Here is a 22,551-nt window from a genome sequence, read left to right as displayed (position 1 = left end):
AACTAAATTCGCCTGCATCTTATCTCATAGCCCTAAGTGTATTTTTCAATTCTTCACATATATCTTGTATCGTTTATAAATTTCAATAATTATTATGAATGCTCTGCATTGGAGCATAACAGGGATGATTGTTGGATAAAAAATATATACGAACTCAATTTTTCATATTATTAATTTATTAATTTAATATTATTAATATAATACATAATTTTCTATAATAAATAGCTTTTATTGGGTACACGTTTAGTCAACGTACTTAAATTATTAAATTATCATAAGCATCTCAAATTTACTTCGCATTTTACTCCATATCAATTAGTGTATATAATATTCAATGTATTCTTATGTTGCTTATAGATTTCCTTTTCATTTCGTTTTACTTGATCTACTATTTTGTTAGTAGTTATACTTATGTATGTATGTATATATGCTTCTCGCTCTTTTATGTACCACACTAAACGTTCTGCAATTGGCTCATTTAAGCGCTGCGTACACGCTCGTCAGAGTCAGGCCACACACACTCAAGCGCGCGCACACACACACATACACAATTGAGCTCTCACACACCCACACACACACACACTCACACATGTAGAGATGGCTGTGTTGTCGTTCGTTTCTAATTATACGATAGGTGCGCTTCGAGCCATGAAACGTGCGGGGTCTGACCTTCTGTGCAACCGTTAGGAGCTGCCCAACTAAGTGAGTCGGAGTCCGAGTGCAACTCGAGCTGCTCTGTTGCATTTGCCCCTTAGCTGCCTGGTGTCTGAAAATGGTTTTTGTTTTAGTGGTTTATTAAATATTAGTTGGCGCAAAAGGCTTCTGTGGCGGCAGCTATTATTATTTCATGCATCTACTGGGATTTAATTATTGGAATTTGAGTTAAAGCAAACGCCAAAATGGAAATAGTTTTTCAAACATTATTCATCAGGCTGTGGCGCAGTCTAGGGTGCGCCGGGGTATACTCGACTAATAGTACACTGGCCTGCTCGCAGAGGTCGTTGTTGCAGCGCACGGAATATGCAATCTACTGTTAATTAACTGTTCTTAAATATTAGTAACAATTAGTAAATGTTGCTTAACAAATAGTTATAATTGAATGCAAAGTTTATATTTTATTAGTGAATCACATTGCTGACAGCTGATGCAGTCAGATTTATTGGAAAGTAAGGTTATATTACTGTTAAGAAACCCATGTTATAGCAGCAGGATATGAAATATGAGTTGCAAGTTAAACTGAATTGAATTAGCCATGTTCATCTTTGTATCTTTCTGACATTCTTTGTATTTTTGTGTTTTTTGTCTATCTGCATTTCTATTTCTTTCCGTATCTCTCTACCTCTCTCTGATGCTGTCTATAACCCTCTGCATCTCGTATTGACATGTTCTGTCTCTATCCCACTAGTAACTCTCTCTGTATCCCTCTCTTTGTCTAAATGTGGCTTCAATTCCTTCTCCCTCCCTCTCTTTGACTTAATGTGTCTTTATTTCCCTCTTTTTCTATCTTTTTTGCTTCCCTAATGTCTGTCTCACTATATTTTCGTTTCTATCTCTCGCCCTTGCTACATCCTATATGTCTCTGCTTTTCATATCTCGCCTACTCAGTCTGTTTCATCTCTCTTATGTCTCTCTCTATCTCTCTCTCTCTCTCTCGCTATTTGTCTGACTGTCTCTTTTTCTTTTCTTTATTTATTTATATTTTGTTGTCTATTAGCATTTTTAAATATTATAAATCTATTTTCGCACACATATATAAATATGTTTGAATCTTTAAAACCTTCCATCTCTCTTTTTATTAAAAATTCTCGTTATGGCAATCCATTATTCATAGGAGCGAATCGTTCAATGAAATCGTGCTCGCTGGTCATCTGCCTACTCGACCCGATCTGCTGATCTGTCTGATCTGTTGATCTGCCCTCGACTTCATTTCTGTTTGTTTTCTTTTCTATTTCTGTAATATATTTTTTTCCTCTTCAATTTCAGGTAACCAAAACAAGTAATCTGATATATTTGTCTAACATGGCTGGCATTAAGCTCTTGGTAACATTTCCGCATTTCAAATGACTTTTAATTATTATTATTTTATTTCTTTTTTGTCAGACGCCTACACAACGAAACATCGAAGACTACCTCCAAGTGGATCTGTCGCCTTCTCCCTCTCTCACTCGCCCTCCCTCTCACTCTCCCAAATGTCAGGCTTATTACGAGCGAGTATTTTCGAGCCTTATCAAGTGCTTTTTTTGGATCTCACTCAGTGTGTGCGTGTTTGTGTGTGTGTGTTGGTTACATCTCTATGTGGGTGCCTAAGCTCCATTGATGACACGTCATTTCTGGCATAGACATCTTCGTCAAATGTGTTAAGTCGAGTGAGAAAACCGAAACCGAAACCGAATAGCTCGAAAGAAAACAGGTCTTCCCCCAGCTAGGAGGAGGGAAGTGTCAATAAAATGTCATGAAAAGCCACTTAGCTCAGTGACTTTATGTGTGCGAGTGCTTGTGTGTGTGTGCAGCTGGAGACGGTGCCTCACCCAAAGCACTTTAAACTTTGGCCACATCCGCTGTGGGGTTTGCCCCACTGAGCATTTGTCAAATTTTATCGCCAGTTTTGTTGTGGTTCTGTGTTTCCAATATTTCTTCTATTTTTGTATCTATATTTTGTTTTGTTTTCGATTTTTTTGCACAATTATTGCTTTGATTTAAATCAGTCTACTGACCCAAAAGTTCAGGCCACGGAAATTGCAAATTTAATAATTGAGTAGACGCCAAAAAGGCAGCTCGAGCTACGAGTCAAGTTAATGTAAGCCAAAAACCAAGGGGGCTTATTAATGCCAGATAACCTTGGCTGATTTAATTTCTTGTTCGCAAGCTGTGTGATTACTACAACAACAACAACAAAATTAAACAATAACAAAAGATACATAACAACAACAGCAACACAGCAGCAGGAAAAATCAAAAACTTGCACAATTTCGACACTAAACGACGATCTTTGAGTTCGACTTGAGCTTAGCCGAGATAGTTATATATATATATATATAAATTTGTTGCTTCGGGTGCCAGTTAGTCGCATATTTAATTAAGAGATTGAGACCCAACAGAAACAGTGTTGAACAATGGGTACATGCTGTTGGCAGCACGAGTCAGCCGCACTACACTGCCAGAAAAATACGTTCGAGTTACTCGTCGCTAGAATCGCCTTCTACCATTTTGTTAGTTACAAATGGTGGAGTGACGCGCTCGTCGAACTCTGACTGCAATAGACCTGGCTTGGTGATTAGGAACCAGGAGAAATAGATGTTATCCGACACTGGTTGGGGTATGTGGTCGTTTAGTGTATGCAGCCAACTCTTGAATTCGTTTATGCGCTTGATCGATCCCTCGACAAGGCCCGAGCAATCTTCGCGTTCATATGTGAAGATAACATAGCCTTTGAGCTCCAAATCTCTGCATTGACTGATCAGCATATAACAGATCTCTCCATCGTTGGCGCTCAGTTTGTGCAACTGGAACTCCGCATGAAAAACGGTATCCTTGTTAATAGCGGTCCTCCTGCGATCCCGACAGAGCTTGCACGTACAGAAGGAGAGGGCTTCGGAATCGGTAGCTGAAGTGGTACTACCATTAAAACTGAATTCGGAATCGCTTCGTTCAGCCAACATGCGACTAGCGACCAATCTCAAATAGGCTGCGCTATTAAATGAGAAGGTCGACTTAATCTGATCCGTTTCCATGTTTTCTGAATTTTTCGGAAGTATTCGGAATTTACCGGAATATTTCTAAATTCTTTGTAGTTTTTCAAAATTCTTCGGAATTTTTATTTCGCTTTAGTTGTCTAGTCGTCTTTTAAATGTCTTCAAATGAGAGATTTGCTGAGGTAAAGGCTCAGACGTTGAGACAGCAATTTCAAAGCTATATTGATTTGAAAATTGAATGAAAGTAAAACTATAAAATGTAGTAAAATCGAAAATTATATTCTTATTATGGTAAGAAATCGAAGTTAGCTGAATATCAGTTTTTAAAATGAACCAAAACAGTGTTGAACAACCCCTGTTCAACTTCAATCAGAATCAATGGGAAAATCGTAGTAGTCACTTGTTATCCCATCAGAGTGTTTTGGATTGGCATTGAAATATATTAAATATATACATTTATAACTATATATATATATATGCATATATATCTATGTATATATATTTACGTATATATTTATCGGACTTTAATCTTTTTCAATACCAATCTGAAAAACAGTTCAATTAGCTCTTTGAAAATAGTTCATCAAAAATGTCCATGCAATTCGAGCTGAACGAACCGGTTGCAGTCTATAGGGTATCCTACAAGCTGTACCTATCCGACGTTAAGGGTCTGATGCCACGTGCCGCCCTAAAGGCCACCGAGCTGAATGTGCGCGGCTATATGACACGCACCCAATGTGGATATGCGGTGAGCGGAGAACTGGAGGGCACACAGGACAAGCTGCAGGAGATGATGTCTTGGCTGGAGGAGGAGTCGCCGAAGGGTAGCGAGCTGCCCAAGTTTGGCCAATATCAGCTGCAGCTGAAGCCCGGCTATGATGATTTCTTCTGTTGTTAACGAAACCCCCCACCCCAAAAAATGTAAAAGAAAAAAGATGCTGTAAATAAAAATGTTGCAAGTGCCACAAAATTTGTTTCGAGTGCAGCTCTCATAAACAATAACAATCAGTCGAGCAGCGACGACTATTGAACAATGGATCAGTCGAGCTGCTGTGGCTGCAGCAGTTGCTGTTGCCAATTGCTGTTGCTGTTGCCAATTGCTGTTGCTGTTGGTATTACTGCTGCTGCTGCTGCTGCTGCTGACTTTTCAAAGTCAAAAACGCGATTGTATCATCAGTTTTTAGTATATTTCAATGCTCGTTTCAATAGTGAAGGCGGGTATATGGGCTTGTTGAGGCATGGAATAATGTTCATAGTCCTCTGAGAAATTCGTGTGAGTAAGATTGATGTTCCCAATTTTGTATGTATGTGGTATATTTTACTCAGTGAAGATACCTTTTAGCTCTATTAATCTGTATCTGTAACTTGGTGTCAATATCTTTGTGGCTTGAAGCTAAGGTGTTAATACTCGGTTTATCATGTGCAAAAAGAGTTTAATAGAGCATAAATATAATCTTAAAGGCAGACCCTCTAGACCTGAAATATATAAAAGCAGAGACTCCTAACTAGTTCCCTAAAAGGCAGATCACATAGATTATTGAGATTATGTGACATGAGCTGCAGATTAGCAACTGGTAAACAAATTATTCAACTATTATAGAAGCTTACTACTGAATCATATGAAAAGCTCTAAGATCTCATTTATAAGCATTGCATAGACTGCATTTTTTATATAATTGTTTTGATTGAAAATACATTTAAAAAGTGTCTCATAAACAGAATTTGTTCGACTTTTTCAACTTTGAACGAGCATTGAGCAGCAGGCTCAACACGTTTGCAAAGTTCTTAGTTCGTTTTCTTGTTGGTTGTTTTGAGGGCGCGGGTGACTCTGATTTGTGCAGATAGAAGAAAAAAGTTGCAAACAATGAGCCGCAGCCGCGATGAAAAATCCAAAAAGAATTGAGCCAAGTTTGGCCCAGTGAGCCGAGTCGCCGCAGCAGCAGCGGCAGTCGCAACAATCGAATCAATTCATTTTTCTAGGGCGTACTATGCCACTTGAACGTTGAACTGCAGACGCCCCAATGCTGACTACTGTGAAGGCGACCGATCTTAACTGCCGAGCAGCTCCATTGTTATTGTTATTAAGGCAGCAGCAGCAACAGTTGCTGTGGAAGCAACAACAGCAGCAGCAGCCGCAGCAGCAGCCGCAGCAGCACTTGGTCTTGATCGTGCCCTGGCACTAGTCATTTTATTATTTTCAAGATTTCTTGGCGCTACTTGGCGCATTTCGCAACACTGGTCGGTGTGCGCGCCTACCTCTGCCCCAACTCTTTGCCATAATTCATGCTGCGGCTGCGGCTGCGGCTGCCGCTGCTGCTGCAGATTTATGGGTTTTGCTTAAATGGGAGCAAAGCGTTCTTGAAGCCAGGATTACGACGTAACATTTGAACAGGCAATGGCAATTCAATTAGACCTAAATGCTGTCAACAGCCAGACAACAACAACAACAACAACATCAGCAGCAGCAGCAGCAACAACAGCTGTGAAATAGACAGCAAAGCAGAGCCAAGTGTCGTCTGGCCTGTTGTGTCTGCTGTGTCTCTTGTCTGTTGTTGTGTGCCTCGTGTTGCATAATATTTTATGCATGCAGAGCGCTTGCATATTGTTGCAACATGCTGCCATGCTGTTGATGATGATGCATAGCCTCCAGAATTGCCACGTTGCCCCTCCCTGAAAAAGAGCGATACCAGTAAGAGTGATCTGGTCGAGGGGGCTCGACGGGAAGTTACCCTGTGGGACCAGTTTAACTTCAGTCAATCAGCAGTAAAAACACATCTCTATTATGATATATCGATATACTCTACAGGCTATCAATATTTGTCTGAATATTATCGGAGAAGGATATATACTGTCTTAGACCTGTGGATTTGAAGTAGCAAGATTTCTGTCGAATGAGTATTTTTTATGGACTACGCTGTCAATTTAAAGAGAGTTGTTGATATCGATTTCAGCACTAAAAATCGACTTATGAACATTTAAACCAAACTTTTACATATTTGTAACATTTTGTATTCAGTTTTATAAGTTTCCATTTTTCCACTAATTATGATATTATCTTGGACTGGTATCCATTTAGGTAACTTTAAACAGTTATCGATAACTTTTACCCTTTCCTGTATTTATCTATTCACTAACAGTTGCTTTTAATTATGTATTTATCAGATTATTGTATAGGAATTGGAATAATATATCAATATATGTTATAAACAAGTTTGTATAGACTTGTTTATCTGTAACTTATAATAAATACATAAAATAATCAAATTGAATAGGCTTTTGATACTGATCAGGAATATTAAATTATTATTTACTAAAATATTTTCAATGCCATGAAGGCTAATATCCCGAAATCGAATCTTATCATCATGCAGTTCCGAAATTTGTATATATCTTGCTAGTCAACCACTCCCTAGACTCTTTTCGATGGCAAGTTATCAAAAGTACGTAAACAGAGATCTCTAGCTCCACTCGATTGTTGATCCTGTCAGCACTGCTAGATCATACGCGTTTTGCACCCATTCCCAATTATTACAGGGTATGCGCGAAACAAAAAATCAAGTCCGCCCGATCGTCAGACAGTCCTGCGCCAAGGCGTCCAGCTGTGCGCCGGCTCCAGTCGCCTCGGCTCGTAAGTGTGTCGAATATTCAAGTGAAAATTTCCCGCATAGAGCTCAAAGTCAGTCAAATCAGCGAGTGCGGCGCTTGTCTTGCGCTTGGCTTTTGTGTGTTGGTGTTGGTGTTGATCTGTGTGTGTGTATGTTTGCCTATTCGTATATCCATGGCATGTGCATGGGCCATATAGATGTATCTGTATCTGCTGCTGCTGCTGCTGCTATGCACATGGAGCTTTTATAGGTGGGTAGCTGCGACTGCCTTTCGACTGGTATTTCGCTTGCGTCTTTTGATTAGAGTCTGAGCCAAAACTTGTCGTTACAGTTGTTCTTGTTGCCGTTGTTGTTGTTATTGCTTGTGTTGTTGTTACTGTTGTTATTGTTGCTGCAGCTCTTTAAGTCGAACAATTACATTTTAAGCGTAGCACAACCTTGGATACCGTTATATTTCTAGCTGTTGTTGGGCGTGTGTGTACGTCAACTAGTGGGCAAATAACACAGCGAACATATTTTTAGACAAGTTCCTAATGTGAGCAAAGAGTAGGTGGCAAGACCAGTTGCTCTGAAAATGATCATATCATTGCGATTAGATTTTTTATATAGAATCTGAGCATCTATGAACTAAGTAAATAAACAGCATAGGGAATATTATTATAGGTGGGTGATGTTCATAAATATTTATTCATTCATTAATTTTGCCTTCAAAGTTGTATTAAGTAGAAGGAATATTCTGAAACTGTTGAAATTTGTGCATCTATGAATCAAGATTATTATTATTATTATTCATATTTTAAAGTAGAGAGCTCATAGGATTTCACAGGATATTCTATTAGTGAAGAGAATTTTGTGGACTTTTTATATCATATTATATATTTGACAAGTAAGACATACATTATATCGTCTGCTAAAATCATTGAATTTTTCTTGGCCTGCATTATATTCATAAATCTATACTCAACTCCAATTAAAATATTGAAATAAACCGAAAATTGAAACAATCTATAAGAAAATAATATTTAGTTGAGCCCAGCATTTGCACACAGTAGTTGCAGCTAGTTCTAAGTGGCGTAGCAAATGTTTATTGGGTTTGATGGCAAAGCGCACCGCTGGGCTAAACACGATTCAGCAATCTGCAAACGTCTCGTTGGCTTCGACGTCTTTGGCAACAGTCGAAACAGATCGCCAGTCAGCCCCGGAGCAGCAGACCTGGCCAGGCCAGACCACAGCCAGAGCTGACAGTCAGACAGACGGACGGACAGACGGACAGACGGACAGACTGAGAGACAGTCAGCCGGGCCAAGTTAAGAGCGAGTCGACCACACCCGCACACTTCATTATTTTTATGTCGCCCGTGGTGGTACGATTTAAACGACAACGGGCGACGGCTGCAGATTGTGGAGCAGTGCTGGAGTCTCGCAGCTGTGGGTGGGAGAGGGCGGCGGCGGCGAGGGGTAGATGGCACAGAGAACGTGGCACGACATTCGGCGTTTTTGGTGGCGTCTCTGCGCAGCTAGAGAGCAGAGCACCACAAACCGAAAGGCAACTCCAAGAAATTAGACGCAAGTCAAAGAGTAGCCTCAGTAGACGTAGACCCCAAAAACAGAAATGGGCACGGGCTGAGGTATAGGGCATCACGTATTGGGTATCGGCTAGAGCAATTTGAAAGCTCAAAAATATATTTATTTATTTTTTTGGTAAAGGGAAATTTAAGTATGCAAATGATGTATGTAAAGAGTGATATAAATAAATATATATTTATATATATGTATTTTATTTTTTTTTTATTTAATTTAATTTTATTTTTTTTTTATAGAACCAAATTAACTTTGATTTTATAATTTTTATAACGCAAATATTAAAAATATGTTTTTTTTTATAAAATCAAATTAATTAATTTAAGTAAATATTACTATATATATAATTCCTATTATTGTTTTTATTGCAATTTATACAAATTAGTTGAAAAAAAATATATATATATTTATATATACATATAAATCACATACATTTAAAATTGTAGATTTATATTCAGGACATCGAGTACTAAATATTAAAAAAAATTTAAGTTAAAAAAAAAATAATTAAATAAATAACAACTAAAAATAAAAATAGTAATATACAATGCATTTGTTTTTAATTTAAACAAAAGTTATTATTATAGTTTTAGGGATATTTAACTTATTATGAAATATAAAAAAGACTTACAAAAATAATATTTTAACAAGATCAATTTCAACAAAAATTCAATTCATTTAGTTGGTTAGACCAAGAGTTATATCCAATTGAAAGCCCCAACTAAATTTTGGGGCACGGGCTGGAGCTGCCGAATCTGCTTGGCTTAATGTGCCCAGGCACATCTCATGTTGATGTTACAATTGCCGGTTGTTCGCTTTTTGGGTTTTGTTTTTCTGGGCTTGTGGGGATCGTGCGCCAGCGCAAAAGCGCCTAGTGGGGCTTGGAAATTTGTAGCGCCTGCAAAAAAAAAATAGAAAAAAGACAGCTGCAACAACTGCAACAGCAACAACAATAACAACAACAATTATCTACAATTACAACAACGGCAGGCTGCCAAAAAGTCGTTACTGTTCGAAGAGCTGTGGCAATACACTTGAAGAAAAGCCAGAGCAGTTGAGTAGCCAAGTGAAATGATGGACTTAACTAAAAAGTTTTCTTGGAAATTAATTTCTCTATTTCAACTCAAATATAAAATTCTTTAAATATGAATGGCATTTCGTTTTCATATAGCTTATGTTTCGTTATCATCTCTCGCCAACTTTCTTTGAGTGCAGTTTCATATATCTGATACGCCTTCTAATGCGATCTGCTGCCTCTGCGCTTGGGTCTTGGGCAGACTCCAATGTAATTTATCTTGATGTTTAAATCAATAATACCTATAACACCATCCATCCAAAGTTGTTATTTCTTCAACATACACACGATTATATATATAAAATTTAATAGCTGTTGTTGCTGCTGTTGCTGCAATTGTTGTTGTTGTTGCTGTTCGCTGTTCGCTGTTTGCGATTATTATTGAAATTTTCAATATGCGGCCGCTTGCGGAGTTTATTAAGGCACGAACCGCACTTTGACGACGGCTCCTCGTCGAGTGCCTTCATAATTATTGCCATAGGCTTTGATCTGGTTTCGTTCTGGCAGCTCCACACAGTGCAGCTCTATCTGCATCTGCATCTGCATTCGTATCTGTATCTACATCTGCAACTGCATTAGTATCTGTGTGTAGCACGGCATGCAGCCGACGACTCAGTAGGCCGCCGCATAGACGCGTCGCGATTCTGGTCTGGCGTCTACGCCTATTCGTCTGCCTTGGCTATGACAGTTAGGCGCTCGGATATGGTTCTATTGTTCGCCGTGTGGCCCGAAGAGCTGCCGGGTATCTGTGTTTAGCGGTGGGCGGGTATTGTTTCGTAATTGTGAAATATGTTGTCATGGTCCAAGTTATTGTCGACTCTCGTTTAGATGCGACAAATGCGCTACAGCTAGGCGGCGTTCATGATTTTTATAGAGCAGCATTGTTTGCTTTGATTGTTAAAAGGTAAAAAAACGATAAAAATCATTTTGCATGCAACATTTGTAAAGTTGTTGATATTCTACAAATTTGGAGACTTTTTGCAATTGCTTATAGTATAGTTAATTTAACTGTGTGTAAAGTGGAATTATTAATATCTAACGGCAAGTCTACAAAGTTTGGAGAGTTACAATTCGCATTGCCTTACCATTTATGAATTACCTGCTGATAACAATCGTTGTGCATTAACTTAAATTATAATGCCATGCAGCTTTTCAAAAGTCTCCATTTTTGGAGAGTTCATACAAATCGTCATTAATAATGTTACTTCGAGGCATTCATTACAGAGTCTAATATCATAACGCAGTAATTGGTGTCGAATGCGCATTCTAACTCATAATAAATGTCTCCGCTTTTGGAGAATTACTTTCCAATGTTATTATTATGTTAATTAAGCAGTTGCTTTGCCATAAATATGCATTTAAAGCAGCTAGTGGATATTTTCAAAAGTCTCCAATTTTGTAGAGTTCATAAAAATGTCCATATTCGCCAGCAGCAGCACTAATAGTGTTACTGCCTCGCCATCATTAGCGTGCGTCTAGTCGTTGAGCCTAGAGGTGGCCGCCACCACTGTGCGTATGAGTGCTGCTCGTTGGCGTTGCGCATACGCCGCATTCGCCGCGCACGCCGCCACACGCCGGCCAAACGATGCTCGTATTTGTGGGCTATAAAAACAGCAAACGATGGAGAGCCGAATGTGGCACCAACACATCGACACCGGCACGTTTTAGTGCCCATTAACGAGCAATTGCAATTTAAACTGGATCGCTCAGTTAGCAATTTGGAGCGTTGCTTTTATGCAACAGCGCAGTCGTCGTCGCTGCCGTCGTCGTTGCCGTTGCCGTTGCCGTTGCAGTTGCAGTCGCAGTTGTGGTATTTTGGACAAATGTAGATTTTTTTCATCATTTTTTTTTTCTGCTATGCAACGAACGACGACGATGGCGAGTTGAGTGGCCTGTGGGCCACCGAGCAGATTCGACGGGACGGCCTCAGCCAGCAGCAGCAGCAGCAGCCGCAATGTCCGCCCCGACAACGCCACGTACGCGCCAAGGCGTGCATGGGCTGTTGTTGTTGTTGTTGTTGGCGGCGGCAGCTTACAATGCATTTCATCAGGCAGCAGCTGCCTGGGCTGCCATAGCTTAGACACACTCTTGATTTTGTGCCTCTTAGATTATACGTTACGTTTCTGCGTTCGCTTGGACCAGGCAATAGATACATAGATACAGATACTTCGCAGTGTGTGTATGTGTGTGTGTTTGTTGTATATTTCTTTGGCTAATAGCAAAATGTTGGCTATATGGCCCTGCTTCGTTAGATATAGATAGCATTCGATTTTCGCTCAGCCGGCTGCAGTTGTTGCTGGCATGCCTTCCTTGGCAGATAATCAGGCAGGCAAGCAGCCGGGCGGCCAGGCAGCTTGGGCACAGTTGGTGCTGGCCGGATGGGAGTTGCTGCCGCTGCCGCCGCCGCCGCTGCTGCTGCTGCTGCTGCGCCTAATGCAAAAATTCGATCAGCTGCATTTTCAGATCTCGACCCATATTTTGCTATATATTTTTGTTGCTGCCGCTGCTTAAACTGGTTTCGATTTGCATACACGTTGGACGCAGGAGTGCGATGAGTGTGCTTAGTCATATTGGGCGGCCATTAGAATGCCGCGGTGTGGCGCGTCGCAGTTGCAGTTGCAGTTGCTGAGTATAAAAAAAAAAAAAAAAAAAACAAAATAAAAAATAAAACCGAAATAGAAGTAAAAGAATATCCATTGGTCCCCACCTAAACTAGTTTGCCAATGTTTTTTAGAGCAGACACAGACTTTTTGCTCGCCACATTCGTTTCGTGTGTTTGCTGCTGCATTTATTGCTGTTGTTGCTGTTGCATGTTGCAATCGATTGCGAAACGAAATGTGCGACCCACTGCGACTAATCTTCACAGGCAGCAGGCAGCAGCAATGCGCGCTGGGCAGGCAGCATCAGCCACAGCCTTTAAAAGCTCTCATGTTGCTGTTGTTGTTGGCATTGTTTCCTTGCTTGTTTGTAATTAAGCATACGTCGTGTGGCACATGGGATGCCAGCCAGCGCCTCGTATCTAACAGATACTTTCACAATTTTCTGCCGCTGCCGTTGCCGTTGCCGTTGCCGCTGCCGCTGCTGACCAACTGCAACAGCTACAGCAATAGCAACAAGAACAACAGCAACACCCGTTGCCATTGTCGACAACTTCAAATTGTAACACACTCAAATTCTAAGGTGTGCCAAGACGGCCATTTAGATTGTGGTACATGCATTATCGGATCCCTCCCCCTCCGCCTCTACCAGCACCGTCCTCCCTCACGCCCTCCTCCGCTACCGAGCTGTAGCCGCTGCTGAGGTGTCCGCCTGAGCGAGCGCGTGTTGCTGCCGCCGACAGGGAAGGCCAAGAATTTGTCGGCTAATAGAGAATGGCGAGCGCACTTAATGATGCCAACTTGTGTCGGCCCGATAAATCCAATATAAATAAATAAAAATCAACTTAAAATAACAGCAGCAGCAATAACAACAGCATCAGCTAAAACAGCAAGTGCAATAGTTGTCCAACAAATCGGTAAAGCAGAATTTTAACACAAACAAATCTTTGAGACATTAATAGAGAAAGATTTTACTCCACTCCACCATTCACTGATATGGGTAACAAAATTTGACAACCTTTTGAGTGTATGAAAATATTTATTGTATATAAAATGTATATAAAAATGAAAATAATAAAATAATACAAATACATCGATATAATTAAGAGTGAACAAAATATATATCACTTTGATACTGAGAAATAAGTATATACAACCAGCACATTATTTGAACTATTTTACACACATATAGTGCATTAAATATAACCACGTGGTCGACATCATGAATAATTCTCTCAATATATATATCATATTATAAGTTAATTATTATCTTAAATATTTATACTATGAATTTGTATTTATATAATAAATAAGTAAGAAGATAAGTAAATGTTGTTGAGTTATAAATTACACGCAATGCATAAATCGCCGATTGCCGATCGCCGATCGACGATCGCCAATAATGTTGTTCCCCAAATACAACAACAACAACAACAGCAGCAACAACATCGAAAAACTCAACTGAACTGCTGCCAAGTGAGGCGTATAAACAAGCCATAAGCATTTTTATGATCGCTTCTCAATTAAACTACTACTCGATGTTGTTGCTGTTGTTGCTGCTGTTACTCTGGCTAGGCAGACTGTCGCAGACAGCATCCATATATACTAGATCTGTCTGGTCTCTGTGCCTCTGTCTCTGTTCCGCTCTCCATCCAACTCTCTCACACTTTATCGCTGCCAATCGAATGCTGCGTTTGACGCAATTAAATTGTCACTTTTCGTTTTGTTGAGGCGATATTTAAGTGCACTGGTTTGACTTGAACCGCCTCATAGCAGTGGTTGTTGTTGTTGTTGCTGTAGAAGCAGCCGAGACATCGTCTATAAGTTGTAGACAATCGCGTCGTATCTATCTAGCAACAATTTGCCGCCTTCCTTAATTCTTATCGTCACATAATAATTTCACATTGGCAAATTCTTGCTAATTAGTTAATTGCTCAACACATACACACACTCGCACACACACACTTGCATGTAAATTCTATTTTGTGGAATATATTTTGTATCGTTGTTTATTCTTATGCTTTCAGCGCGTGTTTCTCTGCGTTTGGCAAGCCATAAAAATTTGTGCAATTTTTTCGTCATTATCGCAAATCTTTATTCTATTTCAATTTTGATTCAGTTTGCGATTTCTTTTTGATATTATTATTATTTATTTATTTAATTTTTTTTCAATAAAACAAAAATATTTTGAATTATTGCCGATTTAGTTCATTTACTTGATTTATGATTTTGTTTATAAATTTTTAAGTATCATTTTTTTGACAAATTTTATGTTTCAACTTCAACTTTCTATTTTGCATCGAATTAAGTTAATGCTCTTAATAATGAGTTGAACCATTTGCACTAATAGCTATTAACTTATTTAGTTCTTTATGAGGTAGTTAAGCTTTCAATAAAAAAACTTAATAGTTTTTAATTTTAAAGAGCTATAAGTCTTTATTTATTGTTAATTTGGTATACGAAATTCGGGGGCAAAGCATCAAAAGAGGGAGAACGTCCTCGATTAGATGTAAATATTATAAAAATTATTAGCTGGTCTTTTAAATTCATATATAATATTATATTATTCATTAAATGCAGAGTAAATATTCACGATTTATTTCTGGCAATTTTCTATTTATTTACTAATTTGAAATATATACTTAACAGACTTTCCTCTAGTTAACTAGTTAACATCTATTTATAGAACATGCCCTCAGGCTAAATAAAAGTTCCTTAAGCAATACACGCACACATAGACACTCACACACATGCATACACTTGTTGCCACATATTAAAGGCAATGCAATAACAACAATGCCAAACTAAAGCGAATGCCGTATTTAAGACACAAACAAAAAAAAAAAAAAGAAGAGAAAAAACGATAAAAATTACCGACGGCGATTTTGAACGCAGCGTAGATGTTAGATGTTAAGTGGGCGATTTTTATGGGCGTGCAAGATCTGCAGCAATCGACTGCACATTTTTATGATGCGACTGGCAAGTTCGTCGAAGATCGCCAACGGTGGCTGCGGACGCAGCTTTAACGACTACCGAATTCTTGTAGCCGTGGCGAAGGCAGCGACAAAATGAATCATCTGACAGCAGCAGCAGCTGGACTTGGGACACATGGAACATGGGAACATGCTTAGATCGTGGGTGCTTCGGCTGGTGTGAGCTTTGTTGACTGACTGGCACAGCATGAAGCTGTTAAAAATTGTTTGCGAAAATTAAGTTGGCCTAATGACACTCGCGCCTGGAAATTACATAACCAAAGCAGTCAGAAACTGTGACAGTTGCGGCCCAACACGTGGGGCTGGCAGCCCAACGATAAGAATCGTCGTCAAAGCGTATTTGCGTTACGTATACGACACGTGTGCGCCCATTGTGAATTGACTCTCTTTCTAACGGACATATATCAAGCCAAAGCCCACGGATTACTCATTCATATCCGCAATTGTGTAACAGCCGCACATGGTGTCCGTTGTGCTCGTACCCGTGCCTCTGCCTGTGCCTGTGCCTCTGAATGTGGACACGCAGCCATTAAAAAGTGAATCGCACTGCCAGCTGTCCAGCCAAAACAGCCAAACCGGCAGGCCGCGGTGCTACGCCGCAGAGTATGAGCCAAACAGCCAGCGCGGCCCCAAACTAAACCAATTTCTGCAAAATATTAGAGCAACAAATTAATGACAGTGCAAACAGAGCACAAAAAATGCAATATGCATTAGCTAATCAGAGCGAAGCAAAGCTGGGATACTCTTGCCAATGAAATTGGCTAACTAATAAATATATAATATATAATATTTATATAAAGATATTTATATTTTAATCGAAAATTGTTTTATTTTTCTTCTATTTAAGTTAAATTTAGAGGTAGAATATTTTATTGTGAATTTTTAAATCAAATATATTCATGTATACACAAAAATACAAATATAAATTTGAGCTCATTAGGTTTTAGTATTTTAGAAATATATATCTATTTTTTTATTTCTTTATTTTATTTTATTTTTTTAATTTTATTTAATTAGAAGTTATAAAAATAATATTTGTTTTTTTGCTCGAAAAATTTAAATATTGATCGTAGATTTTTTAATTAGATCTTGACAAATGTAAACATATTAAATTAAATAAATAATATTAAAATATCAAACAATAATTTCTTAATGAAAAAAAGATAAATAAATAAAATAAAATAAAAATAAAATAAAATAAAAAAAACTATTAAAAGAAATGAATAATATTCAAATAACAAATAATAATTTCTTAATAAAAAATAAAAAATATTATAAGATATAAATATTATAAAATTGATATATAAATTTAATAATTGAATATAAATATGAAATAAAAATTGTATTATTTATGGTCATACATTTAAAAAATGAATGTAAATAAATAAAACAATTCTAATATAATTAATTTGATAATATAAATTTCTATAAAATTTTTTGTATATTAAATATTATATTTTATTTATAATAATTTCACATATTATATTCTATATAAACCTCAAGAATATATTTCAGCTTTCATCAATATTTACAACAGCAAACAAATAAAATTAATATCTCAATTCATCAGTCTATTTAGCTTAATTGCTCGCAGCCATGCGCTGAGCTTGACCAACATTCGGTTATAACTCGAGCAACCCATTTTGATTAGTGTATAATCAACTACGCCTGGCGACTTTCAATTAAAAAAGAAGCAAAAAAACAAGAATGACAATCTGATGTCGTCGTCGTCGTTGTAGTTGTTGTTGTTGTTGTCGTCTTACTGTTGTCGTGGTCCAAAGAAAAGCAAAAGCTGCTGGCCCGCAATGCAGTCGCTGAAGCTGTCGCAGCCAAGCCCGACTTTGCGTCCGAGTTGAGGTCCAAGCAATACAATTTACTAGCTTAGATGCTTGGCATGAATAAATAAAATAGCAAAGCACATTAACGCCCCACTGCAGCTGCCAACTGGCCGCCTTCGCTGCGGCTGCAGACCCAAGACCAAAGACCATCCAAAAAAAAAAAAGAGTTAGGAAAAAAAAAATGGGCAGCCGCCTGGCCGATTGCAGGCGAAACTTGAATCACCCCGAGAGTCAAAAAGCGAAAAACCGGACCGATAGATAGCACCACAGCCGATCAAAATAGCAAACGCGGCTGCAACTGCAACTGCGGCGGCCACCGCCGCCGCCGCTGCTGCTGCTGCTGCGCACAATTACAAAAGGAGCAAATGCTGGCCGCGTCCAGGCAGCGCGCAGCGAGCAGCGGGCGCGAAATGGCTTCAAGCAAATTGACGCCGCAGCAAACGGCAAACACAAACGGCAAACCAAATGCCAAAGCAGCTGAGGAAAACACAAGACCAGCGCGAATGGACCGCAGTCCACTTTTTTTCCTCTCTTCTCTTTATTATTATTTTTTTTGTCGTCGTCGTCGTCGTTGTCGTTTTTTTGCAATCCAGTCAAGGGTGTGGTGGCGTCGCTGCCGACGTAGCTGCTGCAGTCGGCCAGTGGTCGGCTGGTCTCGTGCACGTCACCCAACAACAACAACAACAGCAGCAGTCGAGATGAAAAAAATAAAAAATACAAAACAAACGAGTCACGCTCAATGCTAAAAACAAAAGACTTAGGCAACAAACTCGCTGTTCGCTGCTCGCTGCTCGATGCTCAATGCTCGATGGTGTCTCTTGGCAGCGGCCTTTGATACAATTTTCTGACTGCGCGACTGACTAAGCGACTGTCTGACAGCTGTAGCTACACATGTGTGTATATGTGTATGTGTGTGTGTGTGTGTGTGCCTCTCTTGTGCCTGGTGTGGGCAAACGCCCAGGCAACTGGCTGCGGCTGCGGCTGCGGCTGCGGCTGCGGCTGCATTGGCTACTGCCCATAACGGCGTTGTTAGTAAAGCAACGACGACGCCGACTGCGCTGCCGATTACCGTTACCGTTAGCGCCAGCGTTGGCCGCGTGCTTGTATTGGTGTGGACTCCATTTGTCGAGGCCTGCGTTGCCTTCAACGTTCTCTGGCTTGAGTTCTGCTCTTTGATTTTTTATTTTTTTCTACTTTTTTCATCCCATTTTGCTGCTGCTGTGCCGCTATTAAAAGCAAAAGTTTGCAATTAACAACGAGCGAAAATTGTTTTTGTTTCTTGTGCTCCGCTGCCGCGGATATCACATGGTGGACTGGGTCTTTGGGGCTGGCCTTTTTGTATTTATGCAACACGACATATAACATGAAATATTAGCAATAAATTTGTAAATGAATTTTTATTTTTTATTTATTTATTATTTGTTGTTGTGGTGCTCAACGGAAAAGTAAAACGATATGTGGGCTGGCACTTGTTACAATTTAATCAAAATGAAAATCAAACGAAAAATAAAAAAAAAACTCTTTGCAGAGGCAGATTACGATTTGTTGCGATTGGACAGTGAGATAAGGCGTATATATTATGAAAACAAATAAATAATCGCAAATAGGAAAGTAAGCTATGTTTCCAAAGTACAAATAATAATGGGCAAATAAAAAGATTGGCAAGTGAAAGATAATTAGTTATTAATAGCTCTGGTCTTTTGAAAAATAATAAAAAATAAATAAAAAATAAAAATGATTTGATTGATTCAATTTGAGCAATTTGCGTAAAAAGATTATGATGAAATAATTATGCCATTTTGAAGAGCATTAATGTATTTGATAATTTCATTTGATTTTAAAAAGTTAAAAAAATTAAATATACAAGTTTTTTATAATACATATGTATATACAACATTTTTCTTTTATTTGTAGTTTCTAGATAATTAATGGGAACGCAGAAGCTCAAAAGACATTTTTACAAAATACAGCGAATCTTATGAAATAAGTATTATAATTTATTTAGTATATTCAAAAAACTAATTTTTAAAATATAAACAAATTTTGTTAAAGTTTTAAACATAACATTTTTTTAAATCGATTGCTTTGTATTTAATTAAGAAAATATTGTTCTACCTATAGTAAACTTCAAAGAAACGACATTAATGTAATCTACATATGATATAACTGTTTAATTTTACATTTTCATATCATTATGGGTATCCCCACTTCAACAGCTCAAAGTTTCGGCCAATATCTTAAAGTTTGATTTGCACTTTGATTCTTTTTGTTGTCTAACTTCGACTTTTCAAGCTTCACCTACAACTTCATTTTCCGTCTGGCGATGTCAACCTTTTGTCAAAATTTTGCCTGCTTTGTCACATTTTAATTAAGAGTTGTATTTGTATTTGTATTTTGCATTTGTTTTGCTCGACGCTCTACTCTAGGCAGACAAATTGAATTAAAGTTTTGTTGGGCAACTGGCAGCTGGAAACCGATCCAGTGCAGGCTCCATCTGAGCGCAGCTGTGCGACTCGTTTGGGCGTGTTCCTTGGTGGTCTCGGCGACTGCGACTGCAACGGCAGCTTTAGCTTGAGCTGCAAATGCAGCAATTCTTGCTGAAATTGGGTGTAGCCTGTGGACAGCCTTTTGTCGGTTCGTGTTTGCTTGTTTTTTGTTCTATCCAATGTCAGTTAGTTAGTTAGCAGGCAAATTCAATTCACTCACCTTAGCAGCAGCTGCTTAGCTAACGAATATCTCATTTTGATTTTGATTTTGACTGGGCAACGCATCTGTGCGCTGCACTTCGATGCCAAGTTCTGGCCTAGGAACAAAATGGAAACACGACGACGCATAAATAAATTAGAAAGTCAAAGTCGACCTCTAAACTTTATCTAAGTATATTGCGCGCGCCTCTGTGGTAGATTATTGCATATTTTATTAACAACAACAATAAGAACAGCAACAACAAATACAACAACTCGTACTGCACAATAAGAGCTTTGAGTGCGACCAAGCGACCACGCCTGTAATTTAAATTAAATTTGTTTTGCTATATTAGGTGCCGCCGCAATATGTTGTCCGATACACACACACACAGAGTCACAGATGCGATATATATATAATAGATATCTGTATGTATATATTTATAGAAATATATCCGTAACTAGGCGTTGTTGCTGCCGACTGACCGCTTCAATGATGAGTTGTTGTTTTTATTGTAATACAAAAAATGTAATTCGTATAGGTGAGAGTAGTCTGGGCGGGAGTTAACGACTAGAAGATAGACGGAATGTAATATATATTAGCATATGTTATATATGTCATATTATGTATGTCAAGTCGAATGTGTTTAGATTCCAAAAAAGAAGCAGCGAACGTATAGATGAATGAAATATTTAGCTTGACTTGTGAAAAAATCGATATTTGTTTTAGGAATGAATTAGAAGTCAAGTATTTTAGAACTTCATATAGTATATAAAAACCTACATATATTAAACTACCTCAAGTAGTCGTCTACAAAAATAAAGTAAACTTGAGATTATTTTAATAGAAAACTTAAGAACAGAGTCTTTTATCTTTATAATATGTCAACTCTGTCTCAGAAATGTACACACAATCGTTATACCCATCTTCTACCAGTAGGGTATATCAATATATAAAATATTTCTCTCGATAAAAATATATTTACAATATAGTTTTTCCGGCTGTTATATATATATATTTCATATTTTTTTCTTTTTTTTTGGTTTCCATTATATATATATATATATATACATATATATATATATATATATATATATATATATATATATATATATATATATATATATATATATTTTTTTTTATGCAATTTATTTATGAGCCCCTCAATAGTTGTAGAAATGTTACTTAATGGGCATTTCGACATGAAATCCGACATACGACAAATGATTTATTTCATTTTGCGTGCAGAGCGAAATGTGTCAGAGCTCACCCAGATCGAACGGAGGAGTAGCTCAAAGCCGGAAAGTGCCGGACAGTCAGCTGGGAGCGCGCACAATTAACCCAGGTTCATGTGGGCGACCCCCGTCATCAGTAAACGGATGCAGGAACTTCATAGCGAAAGCCCGAGTCGGGTATTTGCATATTCGAATGCATTTTGGCTCTATTCTAATCTAGTTCCCTGTTCATAGCAAATTGGCATCAAGAAATTTCCAATTAATTGCAATGAGATAACAAATTGTTATTGACTGCTGAATCAAGCGAAAACATTCACTGTTTACAGTTTGGAATATCCTTAACGATTGCCATTACTGAGGTATGTGGATGGATCTAGAGAAATAAAGTCTCGCTTGTCTAGAGCATCTACATCCGTGCCTTGCGGCCAGGTTTATGATATAACATTGCATTGAGGTGTAAAGCAGCTTGTCAAATGTTGAGTTCTGTATCAAATTGAATTAAATATCAATAAAATCAAAATTAGACTCAGTTAACGCTGCATAAATCCCATTAAAATAAATAACGAGGCTGCTGTGCTACAAGAGAATCAGAGACGCTGCAGATCACCAATTTCATACATTCAATAGACCTAGACCTTGAGCTGTAGGCAAAAAAATGTTTGGTGATAACAAACTCTGATTCCCAGCTAAACGAATTTGGAATCGATTTCTTGAATATAATTATATTGGCACGTATATATATACACTTCAATAGACTTAAAAAAAAATTTGCTGTAATAATAAACTATTTAATTGTTTATTATTTTTCGATGATATGCAACAATTTGCATTCGTAAGCCCATCAAAATAGTTTCGACTGGCTGGCAATGCAATTTGAAGCATCGTTTACAGCTATGTTCATTAGGTTAGTTAGTTCGATCCGTACATACAATAACAGACAGAGAAAGGGACAGAGAGAGAGCCAGAGGGGGACAGAGAAAGAGATCAGATCATAAGTGCACGAGCCATTTGCAATCGAAGAAGCCTCCATGGGGCAATCATCGGACAGAGGAGTTGCATAAATACCTCAAGTCGAAGCTCTAACTAACTAAATAAAGCAAGCGGCCTTTCGAGAGCAATTGGAACTTCATAAATACACACACACACACACACACGGAGGGAGCCTCTGAGATGTTAGGAAAGGAAAGCACAAATTGCCAATCCGATGCGATTTCAGGAATTTAGCATAGTTTGTGGCTTTCATTTGCATTC

The 22,551-nt window shown here is 38.3% G+C and overlaps 1 protein-coding gene and 1 long non-coding RNA gene across 2 annotated transcripts; one reads left to right on the top strand and one right to left on the bottom strand.

Moving 5' to 3' along the window:
* Positions 1-4,066: 4,066 nt before the first annotated feature.
* On the top strand, positions 4,067-4,662 carry LOC108609884 (uncharacterized). Its single transcript, XM_018001656.2, has one exon. The coding sequence runs from the start codon at positions 4,282-4,284 to the stop codon at positions 4,588-4,590; it is 309 nt and encodes a 102-aa protein (XP_017857145.1). The 5' UTR covers positions 4,067-4,281; the 3' UTR covers positions 4,591-4,662.
* A 14,803-nt stretch (positions 4,663-19,465) lies between these two features.
* On the bottom strand, positions 19,466-21,716 carry LOC149269687 (uncharacterized). Its single transcript, XR_016269196.1, has 3 exons — positions 21,336-21,716; positions 20,087-20,635; positions 19,466-20,025 (listed from the first exon to the last, which is right to left on the bottom strand). It is a non-coding gene; the product is annotated as an uncharacterized LOC149269687 (long non-coding RNA).
* Positions 21,717-22,551: the final 835 nt, after the last annotated feature.

Source organism: Drosophila arizonae, chromosome 3, assembly GCF_054131065.1.
Source record: "Drosophila arizonae isolate 15081-1271.41 chromosome 3, UAZ_ARI_1.0, whole genome shotgun sequence".
Taxonomy (NCBI): Eukaryota; Metazoa; Arthropoda; class Insecta; order Diptera; family Drosophilidae; genus Drosophila; species Drosophila arizonae.
The sequence above is the reverse complement of the archived record's forward strand: the minus strand, read 5'-3'. Positions and strand labels throughout refer to the sequence as shown.